General features: G+C 48.1%; 1 protein-coding gene across 3 annotated transcripts; it reads left to right on the plus strand.

The window, feature by feature from the left end:
• Positions 1–223: 223 nt before the first annotated feature.
• CYP1A1 (cytochrome P450 family 1 subfamily A member 1) lies at positions 224–11403 on the plus strand. 3 transcript variants are annotated; one of them, XM_045516855.2, is made up of 7 exons: positions 1175–1362; positions 3785–4646; positions 5205–5331; positions 5420–5509; positions 5608–5731; positions 5881–5967; positions 6134–11403. In XM_045516855.2, exons 2-7 carry the CDS (start codon positions 3810–3812, stop codon positions 6417–6419), a joined length of 1551 nt encoding a protein of 516 aa, XP_045372811.1. In that variant the 5' UTR covers positions 1175–1362; positions 3785–3809; the 3' UTR covers positions 6420–11403. The 3 variants fall into 3 exon arrangements, with proteins under 3 accessions (XP_074210068.1, XP_045372811.1, XP_010953553.1); XM_010955251.3 differs by having other exon boundaries at positions 1185–1362; positions 3782–4646; XM_074353967.1 differs by lacking the exon at positions 6134–11403 and having other exon boundaries at positions 224–1362; positions 3782–4646; positions 5881–5971.
• Positions 11404–11801: the final 398 nt, after the last annotated feature.

Below are 11801 nucleotides of genomic sequence, written 5' to 3' on the forward strand. Positions count from 1 at the left end.
GCTTGCAAAAGCCCAGCTCCGCACGCAACCTGGGCCCTTTGCACCGCCCCCCCACCACCACCCAACCAATCACGCACCCACGAGGCTTCGGCTGCTCCTTTACCCCCACGCTCCGCTGGAGATTGGCCCTTTAAGAGCCCCGCCCCGACTCCCCTCCCACCTTCGCGTGACTGTGCCGGGACCCGAGCCGGGCCGGGGAGTCGGGCGGCTGGGTGGATGCGCGAGCCTCGGGGCCCTTCTCACGCAACTCCCGGGCACCGCGCCCCCGACCAGGTGGGGCGGGGATGGGCCGCTTGACCTCTGCCCCCTGGAGGCATGTACCAGGCATATGCACGCTATCCTGCGGAGGCACCTGCACTGGGCGCCCCCCTCCTTGGCCTCTGGGCCCCCTCTCCTGCCAGGCCCGAGGGCCTCTCTCTCACCCTTTCCTTGGCTACCGGAATACCCACTTGCTGCCCGATTTCTCTGCCTGCCAAAGCGCTGACAACCCCAGGAGCCAAGACGGAACCTCGAGGGCCCGTGGGTCTGGCTGGCAGTACCCCTGGTTTGAAGCATTCCAAAGTGGCCCGAGAGGCGGCTCAGCGTGTCCCCGCTAGTGCGCGCTCAGCGAGACTGCACGTTCTCCATCCATTCCCGCCCCTGCGTCAGGGAGCGCGGACTGGTCTCCCGGGCTCCGGGGGCTCTGGGGGAAGGGGCCAGCCTTTAGGCGCCTCTGGCCTTCCGGCCCCGGTGACCTCGGGGCTGGGGTCGCAGCGCTTCTCACGCGAGCCCGGACTCAGTAACCCGGGTTAGGAGGTCATCACCCGGTAACTCCGCCCCTGCCTGCCTGGCCCCGGCCCGCTAGTAGGGAGGAGGTAGCGCTTGCACGCCTAGTGTTCGGTGGGTGCAAAAATGAGGGTGAAGGATCTCCATGCCCGGGGATGGAGCCCTCCCATGCCCTCTCTTCGAGCTGTCCTGGGACTTCTCCCCCAACCCCTCCTCAGTTGGACTCTGTGCTATCCGTGGGGTACCTTGGATTTGGGGGTCCCAGGTGTCCCTAGCCCTCAGTCTTTTGAGTGCAGCACTTGGATGAGGCGTCCTCATAGTGGTTTCTTACCTGTTCCCCTGCGTCTTCCCCCCCTCCCCTCCCCGCTTCACCCTAGAGCCGCCATTCTCCCCCAACCCCCAGGCTGCCCCTCCCTCTGTCCCATCCCCGGCTCCAGGAGGCGTGGTCACATGCAAAAGCCGCCTATAAAGGTGGCAGTGCCTTCTCCCCTACCCTGAAGGTGACAGTTCCTTGGAGCCTCCCCTGATCTTCTTTGGGGTCCCTGGCTCCAGAGGCCATTCTTCTCAGCTCAGCTCTGTACCTTCTCACAGCTGCAGGTGAGTGATGGGGATTTCTGGCTTGTCTCTTCCTGCCCGAAAAAGGAAATTTTAATGCCTCCAAGTCTTCCTAGGTAGCCACTGTCTAGCACCTCAAAAAAGGAGGCTAAAAGTGTCATTAGTGAGGAGATAGTCCCTCACTAAGTGGGGAAACTGAGGCCGGGGGTGTGGGGAAAGGCAGGACTTGCACAAGGTCCCACACCTATTACCAAAACTCTAGATTTAAATTCTCCCCTCTCAGGACTCTAGGACCCAGGCTCCAGCTCCATCCCCCACTGACTCCCTGAATGCCTAAGGGCTTCCCCATCAGGGCCACCTGGGAGGCTGGAATGAGGACGCTGGTGTGGGAAGCTGGGAGCAAGTGCAGCTCTCCTTCAGTCTGTGTAAGGAGGGAGGTTTCTCCCTGGGTGGTCAGGGTGGATGGAGAGGGCAGGTTGGGTTCTTACCAGCTGTACCCTGCCTTATCTAAAAGCTACCCCTGGCTGGCACTACCCTCCCAAGGCATAACTTGTTCAGGGTGAGATTTGCGGGCTGGAACAAGGGAAACTTATCTGAGTGGTAGTCCTGGGCACTGCCCAGGGGCCTTCCCTGTTTCACTGACTGCCTTCTCTGCCCTCTGCCTGGAGGCAGTCAGTGTGAGAGACTGCCAGCTGCAGAAAGCTGGACCACCAGTCCCTGAAAACTCAGCAGTCACATGTCTTTTGGCCTCCTACCATCTTACTAAGGCTAGAGGTCTTTGAAGGCACCCAGTGTGCAGAAGGGAACACCATGGCACACCAAGGCCTACCAGCTTCCCCAGTTCACTCTGAGAGTCAAGTGTGCCTTGGGGTTCAGCAACTCCAGGAAGCCTCCCTGGACAGATGGCTATAGTAGCGGAGGTGGGAACCATACAACCTGCCCATCTTGGGTGGCTCTTCTGAGAGGAAACCTCACTAGTCAGACTGAGAGTTTCCCCTGATCAGATCTGGGTTTTCTCTTCTCTGAGATCCAGCTGGGCACCCTGAATCAGAGATCACATTCCCACCTTCCTCTCTCAGGTGACGTGACTGGATCCCAGAAGGGTAAAATGACCAGTCCAAGGCCATGCCGTAGAGCCTGGAACACTGGGGGTCCTGATCTCCAGTCCAAGGCACCAGGAAGATGTCCCAGTCAGAGCCTCATGCTGTGGAGAAAGTAGTCCAGGAATTCGCACACCCTTTCTAGACCAAACCTAGAAAGTATCGTCTGAGCCTCTGATAAGTCAGACCCATTCCTAATTTCTGAGATTCCAGTCTGGAGTTTTCTTGCAGCCTTTGGGGGCCTTCCATTAATTCTCAGCTCTCTGATGACTGGCAAATGAGGGAGGCCCAGACTATTCATTCATTGAGAGTTGAGCCCAGTGAAAACCTGGCCTGGAGTTCTGTGACAGATGTGACAGAGTTCTAGATGGCAGCCTCCATCTAGCTGGCCTCCTGCTGCCTTTGAACTGTGGGTCAGTTGAACTCAAAGAGCTGAGACTGAGGGCAATGTGTCTTAGACAGTAAGTAAGGCGGCAGTCCCCGTCCCCTCCTCACCCTGTCCCAGAGGCTGGCAGCATCTCCTAGATCCTGAGTTTGAGTAGCAGAGGACTGAGGGTTCTGGGAAAGTTCCTTTTCATCAATTGATCTGACCACTATTCAAAGGGAGGTACCTATGGCAGGAGCTGGAGACTTACCAGAGAGCTTTCCTTAAGAGATCTGAGTCCTGGCTCTGAGTGCTGGGTGACTTTAGCCAAGTGAGTACCCTCTCTGGAGATCAGTTTCCCCAAATGTGAAATGAGGCTGAAGGAGTGGATGATCCCTAGTGTTCTAACAGCCGTGTTCTCTCAAGTTGGTGGGTCATACTCCAGAGGAATTGGGCGATACGCATTGATTATTTGTTTATTTTAATATATGTTAAGGGAAAAAAAGATCAAACTTGTACTTTCACACAGATATTATTGTTTGAAATGATGCTAAGTGGGTGGATTTAAAGTTGATTTTAGAAAAATATGAAGTGAATTATAGTACAGCTGCCCTATGGAAATCACAGACTGACATTTAGATTGGTGCAACAGTTAAGAGAAGGTGCTCTGGAATTAGGCAAACTGGATTGGGATTTGGATCTTATACTTACTTCCTGGCTTTGTGACCTTAGTTAAGTTACTTACCTTCTCTGAGCCTCATTGCAGCCTACCACATAGGCTGTGGCCAGGACTGAACAAAGAATGACTGAAATTTTTGACACACGTGGCAGCTCAATAAACAGCTTCTCCCCCTTCCCTCTACCCTTAGTGCACTCAGTGAGCAGCTCTGAATAAGGTTTTCCCTTTCCTTGACCAGCATGCTGACACTTTGGGACATTGGCTCCTCCTATCCCCCCGTCGGATGTGTTGATCTTTTCCTCCTGTCCCATCTCTCAGCAGCCACCTTGGAATCTCTACGCTGATCATGTTCTCTGTGTTTGGACTCTCCATCCCCATCTCGGCCACGGAGCTTCTCCTGGCCTCTGCCATCTTCTGCCTCATATTCTGGGTGGTCAGGGCCTGGCAGTCTCGGGTCCCCAAAGGCCTGAAGAGTCCACCAGGGCCCTGGGGCTGGCCCCTGCTCGGGCACGTGCTGACCTTGGGGAAGAGCCCACATGTGGCCCTGTCGCGGCTGAGCCAGCGCTATGGAGACGTGCTGCAGATCCGCATTGGCTGCACGCCTGTGCTGGTGCTCAGCGGCCTGGACACCATCCGGCAGGCCCTGGTGCGGCAGGGCGACGATTTCAAGGGCCGGCCCGACTTCTACAGCTTCACCCTGGTCTCTGATGGGCAGAGCATGACTTTCAACCCAGACTCTGGACCAGTGTGGGCTGCCCGCCGGCGCCTGGCCCAGAATGCTCTGAAGAGTTTCTCCATCGCCTCCGACCCGGCTTCCTCATCCTCCTGCTACCTGGAGGAGCATGTGACCAAGGAGGCTGAGTACCTCCTCGTTAAGTTTCAGGAGCTGATGGCAGGGCCTGGGCACTTTGACCCCTACAGGTATGTAGTGGTGTCAGTGGCCAATGTCATCTGTGCTATATGCTTTGGCCATCGCTATGACCATGACAACCAAGAGCTGCTTAGCCTAGTCAACCTTGGTAACGAGTTTGGGGAGGTGGCTGCCTCTGGGAACCCAGCCGACTTTATCCCTATCCTCCGTTACCTGCCCAACACTGCCCTGGATCTCTACAAGGACCTGAATCAGAGGATTTACATCTTCATGCAGAAGCTGGTCAAGGAACACTATAAAACGTTTGAGGAGGTACAGGCTGGGGAGAGGCGGTGGGTGGTAGGGAGCAGGTAGGGTCAGGAGGTCAGAGATAACTGGAGCGGCATGGAGTTTGACAGGCTTTCACAGGCCTTCACCCTGGGATTTTGAAGCCAGTGATGAAGGAGACTCCATCCTTGGCAGGGAAGTAGAACTTTTTCTTGACCAGCCCTTTTGTCTTTCCATCAGGCAGCAATAATCACTGACTAGCCAGTCCGTGCAGGACCCCGGGCTAGTTGTTGTGGGGACCAGGATGAGTCAGAGAGTTGGTCTTCTGGCCTCATGGGGAGAGAAAAGGGCAAAGAGCACGTCCAGACGTGCTGGTACCAGGCTCTGTGTCAGGTGTCCCTTGAGTTGGGGCTGCTGGTGTTCTGAGTCAGGAGAGAGTTTTGGAGAGGCAAGAGAAGCTGGAATGGCAGCCTCAGGGGTGGGGGCGGTCACCTCTTGAATGAAGGTGCTAGGGATGGTGAGGGACTAGGTGAGGGACTAGGCCAAGATGGAGAGGCAGGTCCAGGTTTGGGATCTTACTCACCTGTGGGCCTCCCTACCCAGGGCCACATCCGGGACATCACAGACAGCCTGATCAAACACTGTCAGGACAAGAGGCTGGATGAGAATGCCAATATCAAGCTGCTGGATAAGCAGATAGTTAATGTCGTCCTCGACCTCTTTGGAGCTGGTATGAGCTACCCCACTGTGTCCTTCCTGTGCCCAGCTGCCCTGGTCCACCAGCCACCTAACTTCTCCCTCTGTTCTCTTCTGGCTAGGGTTTGACACTGTCACAACTGCCATCTCCTGGAGTCTCATGTACCTGGTGACAAGCCCCAATGTGCAGAAAAAAGTCCAGGAGGAGCTGGGTAGGTGGTAGCTTCCTTTAGAGTGCTCAAGGCAGGCGGCCCAGCCAAGGTCTGAGTGGCCCCTTCACCTGTCTGGTCCTTTGTGTTCTGTTCTGCAGACACAGTGATTGGCAGGGTGCGGTGGCCTCGGCTCTCCGACAGACTTCAGCTGCCCTACTTGGAGGCCTTCATCCTGGAGACCTTCCGACACTCCTCCTTCGTCCCCTTCACCATCCCCCACAGGTGAGGCCCCATGGATCCACTGCTATCTGATACTGGGCCTTACTCCAGTCCATGTACCTAATCAGGGTGTTGGAAGGGACATGATATGGGAGGCAGGGGGATCTCCTAGTGGCCGGCCCTGAGCCTGACTGAGCTTCCTCCCTCCCCAGCACCACAAGAGATACAAGCCTGAATGGCTTTTACATCCCCAAGGGGCGTTGTGTCTTTGTGAACCAGTGGCAGATCAATCATGACCAGTAAGTTGAGAGTGGGGGTGGGGGGAGCTCTATCCTCTCCTGAGCCTCACACTCTGCTAATCCCTGGGCCACTTGCCTAAATCCTATTCTTTTGGGCTAGGGATCAACCCACTTGATGCTTCTGAGTCCCCAAGCTGCCAATTCAGCTGCCTCTCTTTGATTATAGGAAGCTGTGGGATGACCCATCTGAGTTCCGACCTGAACGGTTTCTTACCCCTGATGGCACCATCAACAAGGCACTGAGTGAGAAGGTGATTCTCTTCGGCATGGGCAAGCGGAAGTGCATTGGTGAGACCATTGCCCGCCTGGAGGTCTTTCTCTTCCTGGCCATCCTGCTGCAGCAGGTGGAATTCAGTGTGACCCCAGGTGTGAAGGTGGACATGACCCCCATCTATGGGCTGACCATGAAGCATGCCCGCTGTGAGCACTTCCAGGTGCATATGCGCTCTTAGGAGCAGAGACCCCTGCAGCCTAGCTGACCCTGAGGGCCTAAGCTTTGGCTTGAAAGTCATGGATACTGTCTGGCTGAATTTTTGCTGTGTGGGCTGTGTGCAAGCCTGAGGAATCATACCTGCCCCCAACCCTGAACTTGTCCCTCTGTGTGCTGCCCACAGGCAGTGGATACAGCATGGGCCACACAGGAGCTGATGAACCCTTCTGAAGCTTTGCTTGAGCTGGGAGACCTGGTAGGGTTAGGGGGTCCTCAGTCCTCTTGAATCCTCTGACAAGCTCTCTGGAAGCCCTGGGGCCCGGCAGCTAGCTAGCTTGAGAAACGGTTACAGCAGGTCACACCAAGGCCTGTCCAATCTCTTTGATAACTGGGAGTTGTCAAGAGTGAGAGGGAGAAGCAATCCAGGATACTCCCCACTTAAACAAGCCTGCACAACCTGACCCCAGGGGCCTGGGACACTGTGCCTTGGGGATGGCCTTCTTCTCTGCAGGCAGGAACAGAGCTACCTCCTGGCCTTGCAAGCTACATATTCCTGTCCAAGATGGGCCGGGAACTTGTGTCTAAGAGGAGTAGAGAGCAGGAGGGCCCAAATCCAGGCTCCGGGACCAGGTCAGGAGGGAGGGGGTAGTAATTCAGTCACCTTCTACTGGGTCTCCTTTCTCTAAGCCCTGTGTTAAAACATCTTTTGAAAATGTTTGTATACAAGGAGCTTTTTATTTTAGCCTGTGTTGTTCTTGCATGTTTGCATTTATTATATATAAGAGCTTAAAACAGTTTATAGAGTACAGTGGAGAAAATTCTAACCCAACTATCCAGAAATGTGTAGGAAACATCTGCCAGAGCTAAATAAAGATATGATCCATTTCTTCATAGCACAAGGAACTACATTCAATATCTTGTAATAACCTTTAATAAAAATGAATATGAAAAGGAATATATGTATGTATATGCATGGCAGGGACATTGTGCTGTGCACCAGAAATGGACACATTGTAACTGACCGTATTTCAATTAAAAAAAGAAGGAAAGGAAGAAAAAGATGTTATCCAGAAGTCCTATAGGTGGAGATGTTTTGAATCTTGAGCAAAGCCATCATTCATTTACATGCCCTCTCTGAGGCCCACCTTGTGCTGGGTTTTACTGTGGGAGGAGGAAGCGGAGGAGACAGTAAAGAGGTGAAGCCTCTGCTCTCAGGCAGCTCACAGTCTGGTGGGGGCACAAGACCCTCTCACTTCACTGCCTTCTTCCTTCTCTAAGTGATCACATATTGATGAAGAACATTCTCTGGACCAGGCACTGAGGGAATGAAGTGAATAAAACATAGTCCATACCTTCAAGAGTCTCCCAAGCTGGTTGGAGGAACTGACTCATTAACACATCATCCAATTCATTGTGATCAGGGCTCTACCGGATAGATGTACACAGGAGGGTGAGGCCCAGGGCCAGGGTGGGCTGGGTGGGTGGGTGAGTGGGTGCTGGGAAATGTTACTAGGTCTTGGAGATATCTGTGCTGGGCCCTCTGTGAAGGATGAGAGGCAGTCTCACTTGGGTCTCAGGTCATTAGATGCTCAAGTCCAACAGATGGACTCTGGTCACAGATGGAGAACAAGATGTTTGATTGTTGGGCCCCATAAGCAGACTGCGGTTCAGATTTCAACACTGAAGTCATCCCTCTTCATCAGGAATGGCAGAGTTGTGGTGCCAAGTAGGGGCAGTGGCTGGATCCACATAGCCAGGAGCTGTTCTGGCAAACGGGCTGGAGGGAGGTGCATTTTAGGCTGTGATCTCCAGTCCAGTTTTCTTCCTGAAGCATCTACAGTGGCCAGGAGATTCTATTCATGCAATGTGCAGGGGTAGATGGCTCCCGCTTAACAAGGGTTTCAGGCTACTGCAAGGAATGAGCTGAAGTCAGCTGGAGCAACCCTGTTTATTCAGGAGGATGAGGAATTTGGTGCCCAATCATTCTTGTATTGACTTATTTTTTTACTTCAAAAATAACTAAATATTTACCTAAAAAATAAATGATATGGGTTAGCTCATCATGCTAAGTGAAAGAAGGCAGACACAAAAGGCTGTATCTTGCATGCTTCCATTTATATAGAGTGTCTAGAACATGCAAATCCAAAGAGACAGAGAGTTACCAGGGGATGGGGGACAGGGGGAATGGAAGGTACAGGGCTTCTTTTAGGGGTGGTAGAAATATTCTGGAATTAGATAGTGGGATTGGTTGTATAAATTTGTGAGTATACTAAAAATCACTGAATTATGCAATTTAAAGTGGTTAAAACAGTAAAAAAAAAAGTTTGCCAGCCTTTGTTCTAAAAAAAAGGGGAAGGAATGGGGACAGCATATGCAAAACAATTTATGTAACTGTTTTCAGTAATCATATTGTCAATGGTAATATTAGTATTTGTATTTTGAGACTATAGTGTAATGTGGGTTAAAACAAATGAGTAACTGATAATGAGAATATTCTAATTCATCATCCTCTGTATCCTTGAGAACCTGGATTTTTGGTATGGAAAAAGGGAGATACACATAATACAGACAAGGTTAAGTTAAAAAATATATGTTGTATATGTATATAATATGTATTATACGTTATAGTACATATAATATATAATTGTGTGTGTGTGTATGGGTGTGTGTGTGTGTGTATATATATATATATATATATATATATATATATATATATATATATATATATATATATTCTAAGTGTTAGAAACAATGACTAACTCATAGCAATGAGCATTCCTTATGCCTAGATTACCATTCAGGGCTTCTTGGAGAAATGCTGGTTACAGATCTGGGGCAGAAAACGTAAAAGATGAGCCTAGAACAGTCGCTCGTACCAGGTGGCAAAGAAGCCACAAACACTACCAGGAGTGGATCAAACCATTCAGGAGCCAAACTGAAGAGGCTCCAACAGGCCAAAGACAGTACAACTTAAATATTAATAATAATAATTGCCATTGATTAAAACCCATCAAATATGTTTGAATCCATGAATTCATAAATATATATATGTGTGTGTGTGTGTGTATACATACACACACACACACACATATATATAGTTTTAATTAGTTGGTCATCTTCAGAAGTACCAATTCACAATTCATTGTCTTAAAAAGTGAAAAGCAAAGGCAAAGAATCAAGCATTTATCCTACATTTTTGATATGAACTCTATTTTATCAAACCAGGAAGGCTACTTTTGGTTTGTTGAGATCTTCTACTAATTTTCCTTACTAATTACGCCTTACAGCCATAGTAGTTATTTGTGGTTACAATTTGCTCTTACAATTTGTCACTGCAAACATCACTGTTACATTTTATCTCATGGTGCCTCATATATGTGCCATAAACAAACACTGCTGTCCTTTCAGAGAAATGTGAAACTTCTCGACTGCTATATAGCTCTGGATGTTCTTAACCATTTCATACCTAATATTATTTAAGAGATATTAATATACCAAGTAAGGCTACACTGGCCTTGGTAAAGCTGGATACTGTTCAGTGACTTGTGTTGAAATATTTGTTACTTAAAGAAAACTTTTTTATTATGGTGACTTTTGCACGTACATAAAAGTAGACAGGGTAACAGCATAATAAATCCCAATATACTATCATCCAGCCCAACAACCATCAACCCATGGTCAAGCATGTTCCACTAATTCCTCATTGACAACCTCATATTATTTTCAAGCAGACGTCATATGATTTCATCAGAAAATATTTCAGTATGTATTTCTGAAAGGACTTTCAAGAATCAAGACCATGCTTAAAAATTAGTAATTCCTCATGATCATTAAATATCTAAGGTTTCTGAACTTCCAATTGTTTAATAAATGTCAAAAACATTTCTCAAAGTATTTAAAAAAATCAGGATCCAAACAAAATCCACATACTGCGATCGTATTTTAAGGCTCATATAAACTATACCGGTTTACCCTTTTTTTGTTCCCTTTTGAAATGTGCTGAAAAAACCAGGTTGTTTCTCCTGTAGAATTTCTCACTGTCTGGGTTTTGCTGTTTGCATCTCTTATGTGGTCATTTAATATGTTTCTTTGTCCAGTATATTTCCTGTAAATTGGTAGTTGGATCTAGAGGTTTGTTCAGCTTCAGATTTGATTTTTGGGGGACAAGTTTACTTCATAAACAGTGTTATATTCTTCCATTCGGAGGCAATTAACATCTGGTTTTCTCTCTTCCGTGACGTTAGTACCGTTGATGTTCAGTCCCCAGAGCCTTTAGCTCATTAGAGGTAGCAAAATTATATTCTGTCATTTCTTCTTCATTTATTAGCTGGAAAACTTTTTCAAGGAGAAACTTCCCCTCCTCTTTTTGTTTGGTTACTTCATGGTACAGATAGCATAAGGAAAGCAAGCTATATGCTGATTCCTTCCCTTCACTTAATTACTTTTCAAAATAATGCATTGGTTTCTAGAATCCTTCAACAGTGACACTGTGTTTTTTTGGGTTTTATATTGTTTTATTTTTTTCTATGCTGAAAAAAGTACAATTAATTGACAAACAGCTGAGAAAATGAGATTTTATAATTCTCTGCAGGATAAAATCTTGCAATCTAAAAAAATCAAATTTGCATATGGTAAAATTCATTCTTCTTGGTGTACAATTCTATGAGTTTCTCAAGTGCATACAATCGACATTCAGTTTTATCACCATCCCCATTCCTTTGGTAGTCAAACTTCCCATTCTCCACCCTCAGGCAAACCCTGTTTTCTGTACCTATAGTTTTGTCTTTTCCAGAATGTCATACAAATGGAATTATACAGTGTATAGCCTTTTGAGTCTGGCTTTCATTTAGCATAATGCATTTGAGATTCATTTTGTTGCATGTACTAATTTGTTCATTTTTATTGTTTGTATGGCTCTATCACAGCTTGTTCATCCATTCCCCAGATGAAGGACATTTAAGCTGTTTCCAATTTTTGGCAATTATGAATAAAGCTGCCATATACATTCATGTACTTTTTTTTATGTGGATATAGATTTTAATTTCACTTGAGTAAATAAGTAGGAGTGGGAGTACCAGCAGTATGGTTAAGTATGTTTCCAATTCAGTTTTTAAAAATTATCATTAGTGACACATAGATCTTAATATACTTGATGAATTTCTATTGTTCTTACTGATGCCCAAATTGTCCTACTTTTGACCAGTGGGAGCCTCTTCAAGTTGGCTTATGAGTTCTTTTAACAAAAACCTAGTAGTATTTGATAGCTTCTTTGCTATCTTTTACCACAAGATTTTCCAGGCATATGGTGTGTATTTCTTGTTCCAACTAGTGTTCAATTTTAACACATAAAGAGAGTCTGTATAGCTGGTGGTTGTTACAAAGACAAAATGTTTGGAACAATGTT

The sequence above is a fragment of the Camelus bactrianus genome, chromosome 27 (assembly GCF_048773025.1).
Source record: "Camelus bactrianus isolate YW-2024 breed Bactrian camel chromosome 27, ASM4877302v1, whole genome shotgun sequence".
Classification (NCBI taxonomy): Eukaryota; Metazoa; Chordata; class Mammalia; order Artiodactyla; family Camelidae; genus Camelus; species Camelus bactrianus.